Source organism: Bradysia coprophila, unplaced genomic scaffold, assembly GCF_014529535.1.
Source record: "Bradysia coprophila strain Holo2 unplaced genomic scaffold, BU_Bcop_v1 contig_476, whole genome shotgun sequence".
NCBI lineage: Eukaryota > Metazoa > Arthropoda > Insecta > Diptera > Sciaridae > Bradysia > Bradysia coprophila.
Window position 1 is genome coordinate 1,704,489 of NW_023503727.1, and position 22,875 is coordinate 1,727,363.

A 22,875-nucleotide genomic window follows, 5' to 3' on the forward strand; every position below is an offset into this window, starting at 1 on the left:
CTAATAGTCATGAGAAAATCAAAAGAGACAATTTGGGATAAATGACGAATATACAGTAAAGCGTGGGTAATTCTATTGTGAACCACGTTACAGACGCTACAATTCGTTCAGTTCGGATCACTTTCTGCGTACTTTATCTATTTGAATTATAATTTCGGCTGGACAGCACCTATTGAAAATGTTTTCTTTACATTTTTTAGATAATGTAAATTAATTTATTTTGCAGAAAAAATTAAATTAATTCAAATTAAATTAAGAAAGCCTTATTGAAATTGCGAATATTGGCGAAGGAAAACCATCGCATCGAGATGGTATGGTATGGTATAGCATAAATAATTTAATTTAAACGCTACACCATACGGTGCTGATATGTAAAATCAACTTGATAAAAACAAAATTCTCTCAAAAAAAGTACATCGGTATACACCATTGCGATTTTAGAGAGTGTTATTGCCGTTACCACGTTACATTTTGTCGATTGGTACATAGAATTCGCCGATGTCACGGTCGAAAATTTTCCACTTTATTTTTTTTGGTATTTTTCCATTCCCATTTAGCAATAAGCGATACTGGACGAATGTATACGAAGTCAGTGTGGTGAATTTAATCTGCTTTTGAACGATTTAATTAGTGGCTCGTTGAATTGAAAGGAAATATTTATAGAATGAATCAAGAGGGTGACTGAAGATATTTGTTATTATATTTCAACAACGATTGACCAATCACTTTGAAGTATAATATTGGAGATTGCTTGTTCCAAATCTAATGACAAGTGGAAACTCGAGCAATTAATGCCGTGTGCTCTGTTTATCGGTAGCGACGACAATCGATCTTAAATTGTAAGACTTACAAGTAGAGAAATGATATGTTGGTACTATTGAAGTAGAAGATTTTTGGACAACCGAATAAAAAGGCTCAGATCCAAAGATGAAGCAGATTCGATAAGTACACGAAAGGTTAGGGCAGCTGGCAGCAAAGTTGGAACGGTTCAGTGGATTTTTTCCATATAAACATTTTACTGTCCAAAAAGTTCTCTTCTAAGTCGTTGAATGCGCCACTTATAGTATATGTTACGTAACTGCGTGAAAATTTGCTTTCTCACGAACATTGATGTAAAGTGCACTAATAGTTTCGAATAAAATCATAAAGTTACACTCGAGAGAGAGGTGGCGGTGGCGCTGTCGATCAAAGGAAACCACAAAAATATATGGGAAACCAGACATGTTCAAATAATGACAGCGCCACCTTGGCACCTCTCGAGTGTAACTCTATGAATAAAACCAATGGTCATTGTCCGATGTTACCTACAAAGTGGTTTCTCATCGGGGGACCACATATGTCATAGATTCAATTTTCTTGATATCTTATGCGATCTTACATTGTTGAGACAGTATGCTGTAACCTGTAACAGTCTAGTAGTTTTTAAAATAACGGAAAAGTACAAACTAAAAATTTTGTAAAATTATTATCAAAAAAAAAACTTTCCATCGAAATAAATCCGATAAAAATTTATTTAGAGAGCGAGAGTTTATTTAACAAATCAACACTCTCAGTAAAGACTTCTTCCATCAGATGCACCGCTATCAGCTGACCGTTTATTTTCAGAGCTATGTTTGTATGACATATGGCATGACGACGATGATGTATAAAAATCGAATAGAATATATTTGCTGCTTATGTAGTAGTAGACTCACGTCTGTACAGATATATGTGTTACCTTTATGTCAAAAATATAAAATCGTCACACAAACGATTACAGACTCTTGGATCATAGTACGCATGTGAAGCGAATGTGTGTATATTACGAAGTTTTAATGTGAACATTTTTTTATGATGTGTTCAGTATTCGTTCAGTCTTCAGCGAGTCTAAATGAACTGAACGAGACACGAGAAAAGCATTCTGTACGTTCATCACAGTAGATAAAAACAATTTTTTTTAAAAACTTTTTTTTTCTTACACTCGTGCAGATAACGATAGAAAAATTGTTTCTTGTGATTGTGATTAGAGCATTATTTGTAATAATACCGCGAGCTTTTGAAGCACTATTTCGAAAAGTGATTTTATTGAAATCAGTTGTAGACAATACGTGGTTTTAGTGGTAACGGTGTTACATATGTCGTCGTGTACGTTAGAAGATTGAATCTCTAACTCTCGCACATCAGCCACAATTAACATAACTTTTGTTGTTTTGTTTGAATTTGTTTTTTTCTTTCTTCAATTTCGTAATATTCTAATAAATTCGTCGTCGTCTCGATGGATGTACTGTGTACAAATAGAAATACATCGGAGCCGATACGGATGCGCAGTACGACCGCATCTGTAGAACAAATCAACCACATTTTTACTGAAAATAATTTATATCCGAATTCAATGTCACCAACGGCTACGCAACGTTTAATGGGTCCAGCTATCACCGAGACAGTTCAGACGAAACCTTTTCCGATACGAGGTGAGTGGGATATTTTCAGTTTCAATCCGACACTCAATGTGTTACGTATCGAGTTGTATATTCCTAAATAACGGGAGTTTTCCCAAATGAATGTCGGAAGTATATTCCTAAAATTCCTAAACAGATGAATAACATCAGCATTTAATTTTCCATAACAATATATCTTCCACTCATACATGCAAATGATAGGTACAACGGTTTTACTGATGCTACCGAATATCCACCCTTGCACAGACAAAAAGAAAATACTCCTTTCCCATTACAATATTTACTTTTATCGATCCAACACATTCCATTTAAGTCGTGTAATGTTGACTTTTTCTCGTTTTATACATAAATTTGAACTTGAATTTTCTTTCTGTTGCATTGTGTTTGCATGCAGTACATAATGTATGAGGTGCACGGTTTGATGCACATGCGTTTTTCAAAGCATCACCAAGAAATTTAATTTGTCTGGTGGATTTTTGTGCATTGCATCGTGCAATTATTTCCACTTGTTGTTTAGTGTTTCATCATTCGGATGAAATTGAGTCTGAGTTGATGCGACGACGGTGTAATCGATGTTAATTTACAACCTGTTTACAGGTGTAACGTCGAGAGAAAGAATCTGTGATTATTGAGACGGTTAGTGCGTGGTATTGTCTCCACTTGTAGCCAGGTACTATTTTTCGGAAAACATTTTTCCGAAATTCTCCTAAATTTTCCTGAAACTTGTTTTTAGGAAAATATGGGAAAGTTGGTGAAGTTTGAGCGAAATGTTTTCGCTGGTATCACAATCAGCGAAACTAGGACAGTAATGATTCACAAACCATTGTTGAGGCGAATTATTATTTTCTCATATAAAATCTGCCTCATCAGTACTTCTGGTGCTGACAAAATAAGTGGGTGGGAACCAAGAGCAAAAAGCACTGATAATGGAACATTGTTTTCCTAACTGGTTTAGCTTCGTCATCCGAAAAATTGTTTACATTGCATGGTAGAAGCAATCATTTTGTCTGACGCAGATTATCTGAAATTGTGTCTGCGTTCTCGTCTGAGTCACATTTGGTTTAATGATCTGTTTGAATGGCTTTTCTGTTGTTGTTTTTGTTGATTTAATTGGCATTTAATGCAATCGCGAGATAGTTCGATAGATCAGGAGGTTATAACACAGGCGTTGCGTTAGGTGTTGTACCGTTGTAAGAGAGTAAGATACGTGCTCCTGTCTCGGAAACAGAGGCGTTCAGAGTCGGAAGCAAATGTGATCAGATGGTGAACGATGTAGCAAAACAATAGGCGTACTGTTGGGTTTGTGAGCTTCACAAATTCGTAAACTTTGATTTGTTGCATTTCCGATTCAAAATTTTCCCTCGCTATTTTCCATTGTACTGCCACAGTTAAGCTTCATAAGTAACGCCATCAACGTAAATATTTTGCACTTCCTCTTTGCAAACTATATCACATTTTGCACCTGGTTGAATAATTAACTTTCTTCTTGATTGTTGTTTTTCAAATTGAGTTCAACAATGTAAACAAACGAAACATTTTTCTACGTAAATTTAATACGGCAAACTCGTCAGCGTTTTATATTAAAAAAAATCAATGTCGTCGAACTTTCTGGCCCTGGGCGGACGCGATTTCCACACACACATACATAGGTACAACTAGAAAACTGCTTCATTTCCGAATTAAATGCAAAAGTTGAGCATTTCTCGGTGTAACGCAGCATAAAAATCTGAAAATTTTCCACGCTGTTGAGATTAGGATACATAGGAAATGATCATTTTTGTGCACGAACTCGAAAATTTTATTTATTTATTATTCATCGTGTCGGAATTTCGCACACACAAAAAAATTTAAAATTAGATTTTTGCCGCTGTTTTATATACATGAAAACATATCAGAGACATCACATAACATTTGTAGATAAAAACGACACTATAAACACATCTCTAACAATCTAAAAATATCTCCGAAAATATTGTCTCGTTTAAGCGAAACGGTAATTGCTGCCTAGTTATTCGATTGTTGTTTTCATTTCGCGCCAAAAAGACATCCATAAAATTACTGACACAATGTCGATGAGTGATCCAAGAAGATTTTTGTCGAACGTGCTGAAGACGAGCTTAGTGAATAGATAGTCAGAGGGCGTTCACAAATGACGTCAAGTCATTTTATGGTTTTTTCGTCAGCGATCTACCAAATTTGTAACAACCTCATGTATTCTTTAACACCCCTCTTCCTAATGACGTAACGTCATTTGTGAACAGCCCCTTAATGACTTTGTCAGAATATGCAGAAAATTGACTTCCGTGGTGGTGACTGAAGCTGGTATTCAAAAAAAGGTTGCGTTGTCTTTAGTCTTCAGTTCACAATTTTGTCGTGCACCATCGCAAAGGTGAAATTAATAAGACGGATGTCATTTGCCTATGCTTCCAAAGTCAATGCTCAGAAACCGATACGTGTTGTCGACAACATTAACCAGGGAATGAGAAGTAACACGTTTGCAAATTTTCGGGGCTTTGACTTTATCGCACGGAATAAACTAAATTTCTGAGTCTCAATGGACAGGCGTTTGATTTGTTTAGACACCTCACTAAAAGCTTTTGCGGCCAATAACAAATGTAATCTGCACCACGCCTAAAAGTATGCAAATACTCTTTAGGGAAACAAAGGTGCGCCTAAATGTAGGCTAGACATAAGAACACAAATTTATCGTATTTGGATTACGTCATACGAGTCATTCAGTGTGTACATCGTTGGAGCCACCCAACAAGGGGCTATTTTTGGGAAACATTTTCTCATATTTTCTAGAATTTTTCCACGTTTTCTGTATTTTTCTAAAAAATTTCAAAAATATTTTTTTAAGAAATTAAGAAAAGTATGGGAACAATCCCTGCACTAAGCAAACTATGAAGCTTGAAATAGTTCTCGGTTCTCTCTCTTTTACAAAGTCTTCGGCAACTAAAACATTGGAGCGATCGCTACTCCAGTCCTATAACGTTAAAATTGTAGGTCAACTCCTAAGCTTCATAAATGTTCGACGTGATGAGCGCGGCGTTTTATCTGCACCATTCACATGATATTTTAATCCAAATCTAAATTATTTGCGTTGAAACATGTGCGATCGTTCATTCATTCAAAAATTCAAAAAACAAAATTAAATTTGAAGCGGACTTTCGTTATGGTGTCATTTCATCCCATACCGTATTATAACACATGCGCGTCCTCAAACAATTTAAATTCGTTTTTGTGTTACAATTCTGTTGTATCACATTATTAATGCCTGCGTGGGTAAATACGAGCTCAATGGATGCGACAAATTGGTAATTGCTTTCTTCATTCATAACATCACATCAACAGTACATTTCGAGACAAAAACAAGATCTATATTTTGTGTGGCTTCTCGTCGATGTGTATTGTTGTAACGATTTCTTAAACGCTATTTTTATAGAGATGAATGTGCATGTCATTCAATCAAGTCAATTGAAAAAAATTAATTAATTTAATTAAGCGACAATATTTCAGGGAAATCGCACAACACGAACGAACAAATTTTTTAATTTAAATTTGATATAACGTTGTCGCTGCTCGTCAATTAAAAACACGCTGTCTTGTCTTGTTAAATTGTGTTCAGCGATCGCTTAAAAATTACATTTTGTTCTATTCAAAGAAAACCATTTAACGTGCAGAGTAGTAGGTGTCGAAAGTTAGAAATTCCGTAGACTTTATCGTCTCCGAGGTCAATGGATTATCCAAAACTTGTCAAATGTAATTGGCAAGATACAACAACAAACTTTGTTTTGAAAGACTGGACTTCAACAACAGATAAAGTCATTTTTGATATCATTTACTTCCAATTACAGAATTTATCGATATTTGGCGCTAGGTAGTTGTAGGGCAAATCCATCTAATTTGGCAATTAGTGATGTTGGAACCGCAATTTTGAGAGTATTTCTGTTGTCCCACGGCTTTCTTATCTTTGAAAATGTTTTCGGGGATCCTTGATTCATAAACAAAAATTTTTGGTGTTATTTTTCTAGCTTCTGTACTTCCTATATTGCTAACCGTTCCCCACATCACAACACCATGTAATTGCTAAATTACTAAAAATAAATTGTCCGCTTTCTTGCTTTGCTCACAACTCGAGTTGAAGATAATTGAATAGTTTAATGCAGAAACTGAGCATGGCCAATTAACGAATTATAAGAAAAATGAAATTTCGTTGATTTGGCTAAGGTCATTAGTAATTACACTAAACACTAAACGAAGCTAAAAGAATAAAATTTCATTTTTCTTACGATTCGCTAATACGCCACGTCCCGTTTTTATATTTAACAACTCAATTTAGCCCAACAACAACAGAGAAATTTTATTTTTAATTTGGGTTGATACGTAAAATGCCTTTCTTAGAAAAAATTTCCGCCTTTGCTTTGCCTTGGATCAATAATGTTCTGGTATTTTCAACAATTTCCATTTTACTTCTTTACATTATAATGTACTATGGCTGGACGTATAAATAATTATTTATACCTCCAGCCACAGTACTTATCAAAACGTTTAAATCCCGTACCTGATTGCGCAAAATATAGAAGAAAAATGATATAAACACGCACGTGGTCATCTACTGCAATTAGACTTTACTAAGTACGTATAATATGTGTCACACGGTCGCGCCAAATTATTAAAACGAAATTAATTTAGGGATGCCATTTATTAAAAGTTTTTTCTTTCGAAATTATAGTTTTGCTGGTAGATTTTTGGTCAGTAGTTCGAATCAGGAAGACTCTACAATTCAACAAAGTTTAAGTCTACAATTTAGGTATTAAGAGTATTTCAGCTCTTAAAAATGATTCGCGACGTCACAGCTTCGTGTCTTGCTCCGCTCTCGTAAAATCATGTGATTGGTTCGTTTTGGTTTCCCTTAAGAGTGATATCGCCAAATCTTCAGGTGATTGGGGAACAAGCGGTCTCCGATTTTAATGAGTGATAGCTCGTTGGATTCGTCTTTCAATTCTAGGAAACACGTGTCTTTCACTTTTTCTAAAAAAAAATTGTTTTCTGTGAAAAGCGTTCAAAAGTGAAGACATGATATGATCAAGTGGGAGCGAACGGTTTTCGAAACTCCTATCACGTAGCAAATATTGGTCCGATTGAAAAACTAATTACTGTTCCGGAGTCCTGAGGTCATTTGCTATACGCTAACACTTCATTTGACTAAAATTCTGCGAGAAAACTTTAATGATTTTTCTCTTGATATTACTAACACTGGATCTGATATATTCGTGGCATAGCGACGCGTTTTTGTATTGATAACGTAAAAGAATAGTTGACGATAAAAAATGACTGCCATAGTACCGATCCAGATGCTGTTCCAGCTGTAGTGCCACCGGAAAGAAGGAAAAAATCTGCATTTTGGCGCACCAACTTTTTTCCAACACGTCTGTGGGCTTGCATCACAAAAGTACTGGGTTCATTTATATGTGGAACGATAGTGGGTGAGGCCAGCTACAACACCCCATACTCAGTTTCGTGGAACATCGAAGCTGCATAGAAGGCGGACTCTCCGAACATTCACTACATTTTTAGTCGTAACTCTCGTGGATCTACTCGCACCAAGCGGTGCGTATACTCTACCTGTAGGTCTTTCCAAGGCCGACATTCGTACAACGTTACAACAATTTAAATTGATTTTTTCTTGAGTTATTGTCGAAAAACTGTTTTCGGTACCCTCTGACATGTCTTCACTTTTGAACGCTTTTCACAGAAGACAAATTTATTTTAGAAAAAGTGAAAGACACGTGTTTCCTAGAATTGAAAGACGAATCCAACGAGCTATCACTCATTAAAATCGGAGACCGCTTGGTCCCAAAGTTAAAAAAATCACCTGAAGATTTGGCGATATCACTCTTAAATCATTTATCAATTTGCCTCATTTGACCGAATAAACCTTTAAAATTTGAAAGTCCTCTTATATGTCCTACCTCAATTTTTAATTAATTAATTTCTGCAGGCGGTTCACCCTAAAAATTATCTCCTTATCAATTCAAGCTCCAATGCCACACATTTGATAATTTTTATGAAATTTTTTTTTTCTCTCTCTCGTATGTAATCGACATTACTTTCAAGGTTACTTATAACGTCTTCAGTTCGCTTCAATCGAATGAAGAAAAAAAATGTGTGAAAATAAAAACTGATCGGAAAGTTTATCCGTATTTTGTTATTGTCATAGTTCATCTACTTGTCGAAAAGTGTTTGTTAAAAGAAAACATTCTCTAGGACAAGTATTGACAGCAATTTCTATTTATAAAAATGTATTTTCAACGATGAACAAGATTTTTGTCACATTTTTTCTCTCTATGAAAGTATGATCGACAAAACTACGCACTTTCAATTGTAGAATTAAATAAAACGATTAGCTTTAAAATCGATATACCCAACAATATATGAACAACAGAAAATTACACACTAAGTAAGTAAGTGAAATGTTAGGCCACGACAGACATTTGTTTTGTTATTGACACTAAAATGGAGCAATTCGTCAGTTCGTTGCTTATTGTTTCAATGAGTTATTGAACTTCTATTATTTATAAACTTAGCACACATTTGGGAAACAAAAATGTTCGATGTATTTGTTGTCAATTCGATTTTAGATGCGACGACTAAGATTGGATTGTCTTTGAGTATGGAAAATATTTGGGAATATTTTTCAGACTGATATTTACACGAAGCAGAAAAATCAATCATTTGTTTAATCACCTCAACACACCACGATATAGATTCAGCCTCAGATACGTTGGCTTCTTTGAGGGATCCTTTTGAAAAACAACCTACCGAAATCGGACGCATTTTCCAGTGGACTTTTTGATATGTGCCTAGAAATGTATTCGACCCTAGAAGCCAAAACCACTTTCAAAAAAATTCTTTGAAGTTTGTCTGGCTGGTGAAAGGTGATCAAAAACTGAAAACTTGCACTTTTCTTACAAAAATTTCTCCAGTTACACGAGCCGTTCAGGGTCGTATGGGGTGTCATTAGAACGGTAATCACACGTACTATTGAGCCGAATAGGGACTTATTGGGTTTAAAATTCATCGACACTGAAATGTGTGCAGTTCAAGTGTTTAACCGAAGGACTTACACTGTTCTTACTGAAATTTCTCGAGGTACATAAAACGTACATGGTCGTGTGGGGTATCATTTGAAAGGTAATTTAATGTGCTTTTGGGCCAAATGGGACTTATCGGGTTTGGATGCATATGCGGTGAAATATGTACACTTAAACCTTTCAACTTCTATTTCATCGTAGATGCATCCAAACCACATAAGACCCTATTTGGCCCAAAAGCACATTAAATTACCTGTCAAATGACACCCTACACGACCATGTAAAACAGAAAAACCGAAATCGTCCCTCGCATAGTCCTCTACAAACGAAGTTCGAAGATGGGCATATTCGGGTCGGCCCTTCGTGAGTTAGGGCCACCTAAGTGATTTAAGGTCTTTTGGTGATATTTATGGCAAAATATACGATGGAAATGTAAATGACACGGCAAATGATAGGTATTGTCAATACCAATCAAGGAAAAAAAAGTTTTTTAAAATCGGGTGAGTGGACCGTAAGTTAGGGCCTTAGAAGTGAAATGCTACTAGGGCCCTATGTGTATTTTACATTGAACTCGAGTAAATTTCATTCGTTTTTCGTAATTTTTGTTTGATTTGGAAGGTAATCGAATGCCGAATAGAATGTAGTTGAAAAAAAAATTAAATTTGGGTCCTTGGCCTAAGGCCGCTACTAGGGCCCTATGTGTATTTTACATATAACTCGAGCAAATTTTATCCGTTTTTCGTAATTTTTGTTTCATTTGGGAGGTAATCAAAGGCCGAATAGAATGTAGTTGAAAAAAAAATTAAATTTGGGTCCTTGGACTAAGGCCGCTACTAGGGCCCTATGTGTATTTTACATATAACTCGAGCAAATTTCATCCGTTTTTCGTAATTTTTGTTTCATTTGGAAGGTAATCAAAGGCCGAATAGAATGTAGTTGAAAAAATTTTAAATTTGGGTCCTCGGACTGAGGCCGATACTAGGCCCTTCAAAAAAATAAAATTTTAGGGCGATTTGAAATTTTTGTTTTATTTGAAAGGAACGTCGTACGGGGCTTCGTAATTGCGCTATGCGCAATTTCTAAGATGTACAAATTACATAATAATTTTACTTTAACTACATTAACCGGCGCAATAGGCTTACGGTCAAAGTAGGGTGACAGACGCACTAGGGTCACGTACGCAATAGATATACGGGTTTGTACGGGGCTCAGTCGCAGCAAACGCTCCGACTGTTCTGATGGCTCGTTTTTTTGTAAATTCTTTGAATGATATCTCTGGGTCCCAGGACTTTTTTTTTGCGTTTTTGCTACTTTCAACAGTAGCGACCGATTTATTTGTCTCGCTCGCACCAAAGTATTTCGCATTTAACCTTAAACGGGAATCACTCATGATCCTGATTCCCGGATTCATAACTTACATGTGTAGAGTAAGGCAATCAGTTTTTGCCGTGTAAAATGCTTGTATCTTCCGACAGAGTACCCTTACTCAGAAACATACAATCTTTTTACCAGGTTTCCATACCTACTGGTTAATCTGTTTACCGAATTTACCAAAATTTATGTTTCGATAAATTCGGTAAATTTCGGTTAATTTTGGTAAATTTAAGTTAATTCGGTAAATATGTGGCCCTGCTGAAAGTAATTCTCTCAAAAGTAATATCGTAGACGTAGTATAAAGAACGAGGACCTGACTTACGGTATGGAGACTTATTGTGAATCAAACCATTAAGACAGAACTGAGCCCGAACTCGCACCGCCATTGTTTCTTTTGTTCGATAACATTCTGCTTCGAGCTTTAAATGCCCATCAAATCAAAACGAATGAACAAGAAAATATTTTGTTTAAGTGGATCCAGTGGTCCAGTGTGGTTGCGACAGCTAAACGACCGCGTGATTATTTCTTCAAAATTTAAAACGCACTCCGTGGTATGAGTAAATAAAATAATTTTCAGATTTTGCTATCATTAACGTTGTCGTTTAAAAATACGAAAACATTAAATCTGTTTTTTGTCATAACAATTCGTTCCGAGCAATCACAAACATTCACGTCATGCAATAATAATGAGTTTCTTCTCGACATATTAGGGAACCTCATATTTTTCGACGCTAAATGCAAAAACGATAACCGTAGGCTACGGTCCGTAGCACTACTACAAGCATTACCATAGTAAATATTCTGAGGCTGATGACAGTAGGCTATACATATAGTGTGTAAAGATGGATGACTTGTTTCCGTTGTATAAGTAAAACCATACAATACGAACAGTCTGAAGCAGTTAATCTTATCACTAAAGGCTTCAAATTTGACGTTTGTCTAGTAAGGTTTACATGACAATGTTCTGAAGAAAAGTAAGAAATTGCGGGAGCTGTCAAAACACTTACACAATAGAATTTCTCCTTTATTTGACACTTCCCCCAAGTTAAAATAGACTGTTATGATCAGAGCGAGAACACCGATGACTAGTTATTATAATTTGCCTTGGGGTACTTGTCAAAGTATTTGCTTCTCTTTCAACGTGGTTCGTTGAGAGCAAGAGGACAGAAGACCAGTTTATATTAACTTGCCTTGGGGTACTTGTCAAAATATCTTCTTCTCTTTCATCATAACACTCTATTGCGAAAAGTGTCAAATGCCAAAGAAATTCTTTTGGGTAAGTGTTTTGACAGCTATCACAACTTCTTTGTTTCAATCAATTTCCCATTCGAAACGGTTCCCCGTCATGTCATATCAATCTATGCTAGAAGCAGTACAGTTCTGCCAGTTATATACGGTAACACTACATCTAAATGCTTAAATGGTGGGCTGTCATCTAATAAATAATAAAATTTGGACTCAACGGATTTTGACTGTCTCTGCATTCAACGTCAAAAAAACTGACGTTTCCTATACATTTGGAACTTCAAAACTGTCCGATAAGCACTACTCTGTGTATATATTACGAACGTATACAAATTGATCCGCACACTCTGCGGTTACATGAATTCATGACTCCTAGCTCTATAATTTACATCCTCGTTTCGCGTTTGACTAATACGTAAAACGTAACAATAACATTGTTCTAAAACTGAAGAACGGCATCGATGCAATCAAAGATAATTAAAATAACTTTTGTTCTATCACTATTAATATGTTGAATTTGATGTTTGATTATTATTTTACTCTATTATCATCAATCATGCTTCAACCGACGACGTTGTTCTATAAAATTTATTTACATATTTCTCTTATCAACTTCATTTCATTAAAATGCGTAAGTGCTCTGTTATTACAATATAATAATCTCGATTATTATTAAATAGCTGAGTCGTTAATAATTCATATGTGAGCAATAAAAAAAAACATTCGATGTGAGTACCTATCCAATATCCGATGTAATGTGTCAAGTCGGCGATTTTTATTAATATTGATGAGTATACCTACACCGCGCTGCAACGGAAGACAGATATGAGTTTTCATGACGCCTCATTTTTCGGTGGTGTTATCAGGAATAAATAGAGAGCAAAGTAATTTGGGCAGTCTTGAAGTCAAAGATCAAAATAGGTTCAGATAATGACAAACAGCTGGAAAGAAAGCTTAGAAAAAATAGCCTCGTTGGCTGAAGTAGTGGTCAGTAGTACACACTATTCTGTTCGAATGCAATTATTTATCCACATACGTATGCAGTGGTCCCACTAAGATTTTCGTGTCCTACCGTAGGACATGTAGGACATTTTTTTGAGATTTATTAAAGAAAATAACAGACATTCCAACTATGGTTCAAAGTAGTTATTTATGCCACTACAAACTTTAGATGCCTCTGTGGCATAAAATGTTGTATTTCATTCAATGCAAAGTACTTTATTATGCTCACGATGTGTATTATGACAAACGGCTTGTTGAAACTGAGACCTTCTAAAATATCAACTAGATAGGCCCTTTAATAAAGTACTTTGCACCTCGATTGCATAAATAACAATTGTTCTATTTTCTGTTTTTTCAATTCTTCGATTTTCGTTTTCGTTCGCTGAATTGCAGCTGTTAGAACTGCATGTGCCTTAATCAATGGGTTGTGATGAAAGTTCATGGTTTGTCCGTCGAAACTGATCGCCAGCGCCAGTTTCAACATTTTCTTTTTGATTTTTCACTTCAATGATCTATTGAAATTGAGATATAGACTCAATAAACCAATTTATTCAACGTATACTACAATACTACATGCCTGATAGTTTCACAAATTGTGTATTTACTGAGCGTCATAGACCTGAAACGTCATTCTTCTTCTTCTTAAAATGGCGAAAATCACAACCCATTCACTTATTTCCACGGTTCCGTTCGAATTTACACAGGGCAGAGTAAAGTAAGCCAGGCAGGAGCACTTGATTTGACTAGGGACCTGAATAATCTAGTTGTCTTATTTTTATGTGAGTGTTCATTTTAGTTCATTTTTATACAGTGTATTAGATCCCTAATTTGATTGCTTATTTGACGTTTTAAAAATGAACCGCTCCTGCCTGGTTTATTTTACTCTGCTGTGAATTTACAGCTTTGCTCAAACATTTGTTACTGTCGATCAACAATTTTTCCGCCACATTTAACGTTGCCAATTCCTGACCAATCGATCCATCGATTTCCCTTATATTGTCTTCCTTCGCTTTTTTGTCCTTATGTTCACGATCAGCTCTTTTCAGCTTAGAATTTTTGAAGATCTAACTAAATAAACCTGATAGTTTGCGACAAAGTGACAGCAGACGATCAGTTATGGGAATATTTATAACACCCTTATATATGCATCAATAGCATGCTTGACTGGCTGTTGTTCCTCGTATCGACTCTTTATTTTGCAGAAGGTTTGTGCTGAATACAGCATTTGCGTGGCTCAAACAAAAACACGCTTTTGCCAGTCGCGAAATAACTGGATATTTAAAATGTCCAAGAATATCTTCCATTTCTGATAATCTAAGCCAACAATCATATGAAGTTAGGTCGAAAATTATTTTAATTTACTTTTAGAGCTCAAAATCCGCTTGATTGTTATACTTAATTAAAGTCCTTGAAGTGCCCTCCCTACGTAGGACAGGACAAGTAGGACAAATTTCGAAAAAAGTAGGGCAAAGTAGGAAAGTGGACACTGTGAAGAGGTGAAGAGTTTAACTTTCATTTAAACTATAATTCGCTAGACTTGTTCGTGAGCAAATTGGTATAGTAGTCTCGAGGCACGGTATCAAGTGTCACTGTCGCCATGACCTGATGAGAAGTGGTATTTTTGAACTGCGTGTTAATACAAAACGTCGAAAGACTTATTCGATTTTTTTCTCAGATCGAAACTGTAGTCCAACGTCTTGCTAATCAAAAGGGGAATGTTTGAAATCGGGCAATCTTTGTATCTTAAGATTATGTCTTGTCTTTCGTCGTACCATGGAACCACATATTCTAGAATAGGGACAAAATGAATAACTCTCCCATGTCCTGTTAATAACCGGTAATGTTGCAAAATCCTCTTTTTATAAGATTACAGATTGATTGGAATCAATTGAGTTCTATACAACGATTTTATTTCGATTTAGAGCGTTATTATGAGCAAAAAATCATTCTAGAGTATAACAAAAATGTTTTTAGTTTTTTTATAAAGCTGATTTTGTGTTCATAACATGTACAACCCGATGGAGAAGGGTCATTTGCCAAATGAAGAAGGACATTTTGTTTATATCTTTGCTAAATATCCCGATTCTTTCACATGTAAATTTTCGCAATTTCGACTGAATAAAAAGATGGCGCGCTATGCACGCATGTTGAAGAAGGTTTCTGACTTCGCTTATTTTCTTAATTTTTCACGATACTTTACTGAATTAAAAATTATTTATGCAAAATTTCGATGCATGATATAATGCAGAAATACTTCAAATAACGTTCGGAATCGAAATAAAATATAAAAATGTTTTGTTTGGAACTTAATTCGATAGTATTGAGGCGACTCTATAGCAGTAGACGCACTGTAAAGGTATTGGCAGTCATTCAATTGGGATGTTGACCCTTAATACTATCCCATGATCATGTCGCTAACAATTGTTAAAAGTTTCCTATGTGCAGAATGAACACCAGCTGATCTACTAACACACACTTGTTGTATGATAAACAAAATCAACACATTCTTCACAATGTGTTTATTTCATTCATTCGTGTTATGTGCGCGCATAGATGACGTGAACGTAGAAATGCACTGTGTGTAGGTTGTCTTTGAATTGTTTACAATACAAAGTGTTTTTGTTTGTTCACCAGCTGGTGATATTCAGCTGGTGCTTATTCTGCACACAAGAAACTTTTAGCAATTGTATTTCAGATTTTTTTAATTTGAATGTGAATCAAAAAAAAACTTGAGTCGTCGAATTAATAGCGACAGGTGCAAAGTTCCATGCAAAAAATCATTATACAGTCGAGTGCCCACCTACTTAAAATTAGTTATTTGTTAACCTAGGAAAAAAAAGTTGTGAATCTGAAGTTGCAGCTGAGGTGAGAAAATAGTTATTTATCTACCAAGGTAGGTATGAAGGTATTTTTTCGCACTAGATGTCGATTGTCGACCCGAGGCGAAGCAGCTATAGTCGCTGCTTTGTGTTCAAACACCTTTTGGTGTCGGGGGTTCGATTTCTGGTCAATGCAAGATTTTTATTTATAAAAATTTAGCCTTCGTTGAAGGTAATAGGTTCTTTAGCGTGATATCGCACTGTGTCCAGAAATAAATACCTTCAAAACGACATTAAATGGATGCATGGAAAGGTGATGATTATGGACCGGAATTGCGGAATTTGCTACTTCCGCGTTACACTTCCATAGATGATACGTTCGTGAAACCTTCAAATTCGCTTTACCCTTTCACCGAATAAAAAACTTAGTGTTAGAAACGTCACGTTAAACCAATTAGCCAGCAGTACCTTGAACGGGGTTAAAACCGATTTCCTATTATAGCGATTTATCGATTTTTCTTTCTTTTTCCTATTTTTTAAACAAAAAATTATTATTTTTTCCACATTTCTCTTTCATGGTTTCAGACTTAATAACCAAAAAGTCAATCCAATGATGTCATGTGCACAATTAACCCCAACCTATCATATTTGCTTAAACAAAAAGAAATAAATTTTTGGAGGATCAAAGATCAATGAAAGCATTAATTGAAGATAACTGAGCAAAATGTGAAACATATACGCAAAAAATGTACTACAAATGTCGACTCTACCATGGTAGATTATAAATAGAAGAAAGGTCGTCTTAGATTAAAATAAAAAATTATTTATAAATACTTTTGTAGCATTGATATCACGTCAAGATTATGGAATGAAGACAAAAAAGTCGGAGGTATGAGTGTGGTATGAACGTGATAAACGGGTGGCCTGAACTTTTCCACGAAGAAAATACTGAATAGGTGTGTGTGTGAGTGAGTGAGTGTGACTGTTAACAGTTTACACATTTTTATATATAATGTGGATGGTAAAAACCACTAGCTCATTTCATCAAGGACACAAGGACAAGGACTTATCACTTGAATTCCTAAATCCTAAAATTGCATCATCATTTTTTTTATCACGACAAAAGCTCAATCAACATTAGATTTGGTCAGTCCTACTATGACTCGACTCAAGTTTTGTGGTTCTTACTCGAGGAAATGCGTGTAACTAATCACGAAGAGTCACAAATTCACTCAACTTTATTCGATTCGGTCCTCAACAAACAAAAAATAAAAATCTAAATTTTGAACACTTCCCGCATAAAAAATCGTGCCACTCACTGGCGGGAGAGTAGACGCACACATTTTTATTATGTTCAAAACAAAAACATTCTTCCGCCATGCATAGAAATTACGGTGACTGCTTCTCTGCCTAGTGACCTATACATTTCCCTCTTTGTAAATGAACGAATATTGCTTTGCTGTGTACATTACCTATACAAGCATACGACATTGATTATGATAAAGAAAAGAGAGAGAGGGACTCTCGTCTGTTCGGAGTGTTACTCTCCGCTTTCGCTTATAATGTCAAGCGACCAACATTTTTATCATCTCTGGTTATTCGTGTACGGAAAAACGAAATGTTTCAGATGATAATTTCATAAGATGCCTGTCGCGAAGTATATAGTTTTGTAGATTGGTTTTTTTGTGTCAGACAAAACAATTTGAGTAAATTGACACAACTCGATCAGTTTGTTCTGGAAGTTGTTAAGGGACAGTGCATATCAAACGGAGTTCGGTTCAACCAAGTGTGAATTGAAAATTCCACTGATAACAGCCACTTTGTTTCCAATTATCAATTGAAAGTTTTGTGTGCCGGGAAACATAACCTCTGCGCGTGAAATTTTTGTTTTAAATTCCGAACATTTATCGAAATTCCACATATTGTCTGTGCAACAACGATTTGGCGAATTTATAGTTTTTTTTTCTCGGTTGGAAATCTATTTTTGCACAGTGTCTGTGATAATAACAGTTGTTACTGTACGTCGACAACATGGATCTTAAATCATTGGGATGGAAATTTTTGTCGAAGGAAACCTTTGGCGACGGTAATGGTTAAGTTTGATTATATTTACGAGTTGTGCGATCATGACCTAGTGTCGTGAACGGATGATTAGTCGTTTCTAAATAAAAAGTTAGAGAACCGCTATACACACACTCACCTTTAACCTTTTACAACGGCACATCGGATTTGCATTTTTCCAATTCTAATTAGAACATTCAATTCATCATCATCACACACACAACTTTCTCGATATAGATATCTCCATAAGCCGCTAATTGATTTTGATGTGACCTTCAAGGTTAATCGACCAACTAAAACGTCATCAATCAATGAGATTATTTTCTAACCCATTCAATTGATACGTGCTCTCGTCACTCACCGTAATATTTCCTCATTCGACAAATTCTATCGTGAAAACACTTGTTTCTACGATAAAGTACGCGTACAGCTCCCTTTACCGATTTCATCGAACATATCGATTAAACAATACGTAAATGAACAACGGTAAACTGGTAAATGGAATTTTCCTGTTCAGCGTGATACTTAAGCTACTCGTCTCGTGTGTGACATTTGAATTTAGTCGTATTATGTAAGGTTCGAATCCGTAGGTCTGAGCCGTCTGAGCATTGTTTTGCTAGTAAATCGACTGCTTTTTGATCATTATTTCCACACTGAGTCCATAGTCCAAAAAAACGCACGAAGGGTTCATCTTGTTCAGCCGCGGATTTGAACACGGGACCTCTCGATTATGAGTTGAGAGCTCTAGCGCCAAAGCCACGGGTTCAGACAAAATGATATTTGCTTCGAACGCCTTCATGTTGTTCTGTCCTTCATTAATTTGTATCACTGCGTCTGCCGTTGTTTTTACTCTCGTTTCTTATCGCTACAACATTTTATGGCACTCATTACCGAGTGTAATCGTAAAGCATTTCGCATGTAACTTCTGCTTCGTTGACTTTACTTTACGTACCGTCAGCATTTGAATTGGATCGAGTTTCAATGAAAAAACGCATTCTATCTGAGAATTCGAGTGTTGGATCGTCAAATTGACTGAGCTCTAGCAATTAAAGTCCCTAAGTAGTACTGTAACATATGCCTCATCATATTTCTTGAACTTCCAATCGACTTTGGAGCTATCAATATTCTGCCGTCAGTTTTACCACTGAAAGCGGCGATTAACTGTCTTTGTATAGGTGTTATCGATGACGACGTCGTTACAGTAATAAATGGTGAGTCCTCGTCCTTTTATTTATCAAAATGTATGGTTGAACCACTGAAGTAGTAGATTTCGTAAGAAATTTAACTTTCATGTCGTGATACGTTTGTCGTTGCTAGAAGGTATCAATTGCTAAAAAAAAATTAAATTCTTTTGTCCAGACTCACGTGTCACTCGTCTTACCTCTTGTATTATAACTGTCGTGCGCATTTAGTAGGACATATCAGATTTCCTAACTGCGTAACAGACTGACACGAATTTTACTGACGTTGCAGATTTGAAAAGAATTTATTTAATTCCATCATTCCGTTTGCAGGTGAACGTGTAAATTATGTCAACAAACCGCATGTTATTGCTATGGTGGGCCTGCCGGCCAGAGGCAAAACGTACATTGCAAAGAAACTGTCACGCTACTTAAATTGGGTTGGCATAGACACCAGAGGTAAATCAATTCGATTGCATGCACACAGCGTGGACTTGTCGTCATTGAAATTTTCCTTGGATTTTTCAGTGTACAATCTAGGTGAATACAGACGAAGTGCAACAACTGCATATAAGAATCATGAATTCTTTCGCTCAGAGAATCAGGCTGCGATGGCTATTCGTACCGAGTGTGCTCTGCGTGCTCTAGACGAGGCATGTCAATGGTTATCGGTTAGTGGAGAAGTTGCGGTAAGTTGCATTTCTCACATTCACGAAGAGGCGAATCCAACGTTCATTTTCACCAAAGGTGTTTGACGCAACAAATTCGACACGGGACCGGCGCAAACTGATCCATGACATTGTGGTGGGCAAATGGGGCTACAAATTGTTTTTCGTCGAATCGATATGTGATGATCCGACCATTATCGAGCAAAATATTATGGTGAGTTGTGTGACGCGACTCCGCATCACCCATTCCGGATTTTGTGTCATTGACGGTTGCATTACCATTTCAGGAAGTGAAAGTCAGCAGTCCGGACTACGAAAATATGGATATCGATCAGGCATTGTCGGACTTTTTACTTCGCATCGAACACTACCAGGAAAAGTACGAATTGTTGGACGAGGAGAAGGAGAAAGATTTGTCGTACATGAAAATCTACAACACCGGCGAAAAAGTCGTGGTACACAAGCACGAAGGTCACATACAATCGCGCATCGTCTATTATCTGATGAACATTCACATTACACCAAGAACCATTTACCTGACAAGAGTAAGCCGATTCGAATGAGATTTAATCGAACAGCCCCGATTGGTAACTCCAACTTTTCCGTCTGTGTTTTTTCCTTAGCACGGTGAAAGTGACCACAATCTTCGCGGTCTAATTGGCGGTGATGCGGACCTTAGTGCCCGGGGTCAGTCATATGCCAAAGCGCTGGCCAAATATATCGATCAACAGAAAATGGATGGACTTCGCGTTTGGACGTCTCGTCTAAAACGCGCAATACAAACCGTTGCTGATGTACCAGCTCCACAGGAACGATGGAAGGCTTTGAATGAAATCGATGCCGTAAGTAATTTGAATTCTTGTTCCCCAGCGTCTGTATCGAAATCGATGACAAAATTCAGCTAGGTGCTCTGGATGATGGAAGTGCCGTCACAGTGGACTTGAATCGAGATTACGTGAAGTTGTGCTCGTACTCCTTCTAGACTCGTTTAAAGTCCTGATTTTTCAAAAATGTTTTCTAATCTCCCCTAGAGCCTATAATTCGTAAATGCGAAGATCTGTTACCGCCACTCACACCATGACGTGCTGGTTTGCTTGTGGTAACTAAATCTACTTTTGTTTCCTCCAATCAGGGTATCTGCGAAGAAATGACGTACGAGAACATTCAACGGAAATTCCCCGAAGAGTTCGCATCTCGTGATCAGAACAAATTCTACTACCGCTACCCCAGAGGCGAAAGCTATGAAGACTTAGTCGCCCGCTTAGAGCCCGTCATTATGGAACTGGAACGCCAAGGCAACGTACTGGTTGTTTCACATCAGGCTGTGCTTAGATGCCTTCTTGCATATTTCTTAGACAAACCGGCAGGTAATTTATGCGTTAGCAACCGACGAGACAGTGATCCGTCAATTGATTTTCTTTTCTTTTTTGCGAATTTCCAGAAGAGCTTCCTTATCTTGAAGTTCCACTTCACACGATAATCAAACTGAATCCAGTTGCTTACGGTTGCAAAGTCGAGCATATTAAATTACCGATTGATGCTGTGGATACGCATCGTGCGAAACCAGAGGTACGTTTTGTGTGAACGGAGAGATTTTGATCGAAATTTCTGACATTTTTTTCTTATTGTTCCATCAGATACCCGGTCAGGTTACTAGCCCCAACCAATCGACATCGAATGGTGCATGAATATGACTTGTATGCTCAGACTTAACCTTCCCACAATTTTAACGGTCCAATTGAAATTATCTAATTTTGTAAAAATTTTAAGATTACAATTTGCGCATATACAGACAACTGCGAAGAGAGAGAGAGAGGGAGAAATTCAAAATTTTTGATTTTGTACTTACAATTTGGTTCAATTTGGTGAGACTAATTGAAACGAAAAAAACTTTTTATTTTTGCTTCGTCTTTGGGTGAACCACACCACACTTCTTCGACGTTGTCATTCAAAATTTCTTTCGTTTTTTCCAAATTTTTCCAATTTAGAAGAATCGAATTTATAATCAATTGAATTGTGTACACATACAAGTCGTCTATATTAAAGAGAAAGTGAGAGTGAGAGAGAGAGAGAGAAAGAATATTTTTAAATAAAAAATTTTACTTCTGAATGGTCGTTTCGGGTGTTTTATTGGCAACGAAGTGTAAGAGTCGCTGTCGGTAACATGACATTCCTCGGAATTACCAACGCGTGTGTGGATCACAATTTCGATCAAGCAATCACTAGCTGGATTTACGCCATGCTTAGCAGTAGAATCGTATCAGCAAGTCTCAATGGTGTAACCATAGCCATCACAGTCACCAAAGGCTGTCCACAAGGCGGAGTCCTACCACCCCTACTCTACATCTTAGTGAAAGACAGGCGTCCCACTAAATTTTGCCTTGTCCGAAATTCGGACATTTCGGACAATTCATAAAAATTTCGGACATTTTCTGCAAAAATTTCGGACATTTTTTTTCTAATTTTCACAAAAGTTACGCATTAGAAAAAGTCTGTAAGTCATTTAAGTCCATTCCACCAACAAATTCTAAGGCTTTATATGAGATGAGAGAGATGAGATTTTTTTAAAAAAAGTATACATTGACATGACCTGTAGCTGTACAGATCATAAACCTGAATAGAGGGCTTGAAACCTTCACGAAAAGATAGTGTTAAAGATGTAGGTTAACTAATGCATGTCGCGGAAGAATAATATCTGACATGTTTCTGAGGTAAGGGTTTGTAATAGATCCCATATGAATTTCGTCAAACAAACGAAAATCTAGATTTGGTATTTTAGTATAAAAATTCAGAAAACAGAAATCCAGATCTTCATTTGTCAAACGAAATTCTTGTGAATTCAATTACAAACCTCAACTCCCGAATCAGAAACATGTCGTATTTGTCATGTCAACATGTCAACATGTCAACCTTGCGAGACTGTATGTTTAAATAAAACCAGGTTGAATACGGGTCAGGCTTCTTTCCGTTCCTCAAATTTTGGACAAATG

At 36.5% G+C, this 22,875-nt stretch overlaps 1 protein-coding gene across 3 annotated transcripts; it reads left to right on the forward strand.

Annotated features, from left to right (window-relative positions):
• The first annotated feature begins 1,743 nt into the window (after positions 1 to 1,743).
• Positions 1,744 to 21,999, forward strand: LOC119082648 (6-phosphofructo-2-kinase/fructose-2,6-bisphosphatase). Of its 3 annotated transcripts, XM_037192229.1 has the most exons (10): positions 17,621 to 18,061; positions 19,212 to 19,247; positions 19,551 to 19,676; positions 19,746 to 19,906; positions 19,965 to 20,099; positions 20,173 to 20,430; positions 20,509 to 20,727; positions 21,018 to 21,252; positions 21,327 to 21,454; positions 21,523 to 21,999. In XM_037192229.1, exons 1-10 carry the CDS (start codon positions 18,007 to 18,009, stop codon positions 21,571 to 21,573), a joined length of 1,404 nt encoding a protein of 467 aa, XP_037048124.1. In that variant the 5' UTR covers positions 17,621 to 18,006; the 3' UTR covers positions 21,574 to 21,999. The 3 variants fall into 3 exon arrangements, with proteins under 3 accessions (XP_037048123.1, XP_037048125.1, XP_037048124.1); XM_037192228.1 differs by lacking the exons at positions 17,621 to 18,061; positions 19,212 to 19,247 and adding an exon at positions 1,744 to 2,450; XM_037192230.1 differs by lacking the exon at positions 19,212 to 19,247 and having other exon boundaries at positions 17,619 to 18,061.
• Positions 22,000 to 22,875: the final 876 nt, after the last annotated feature.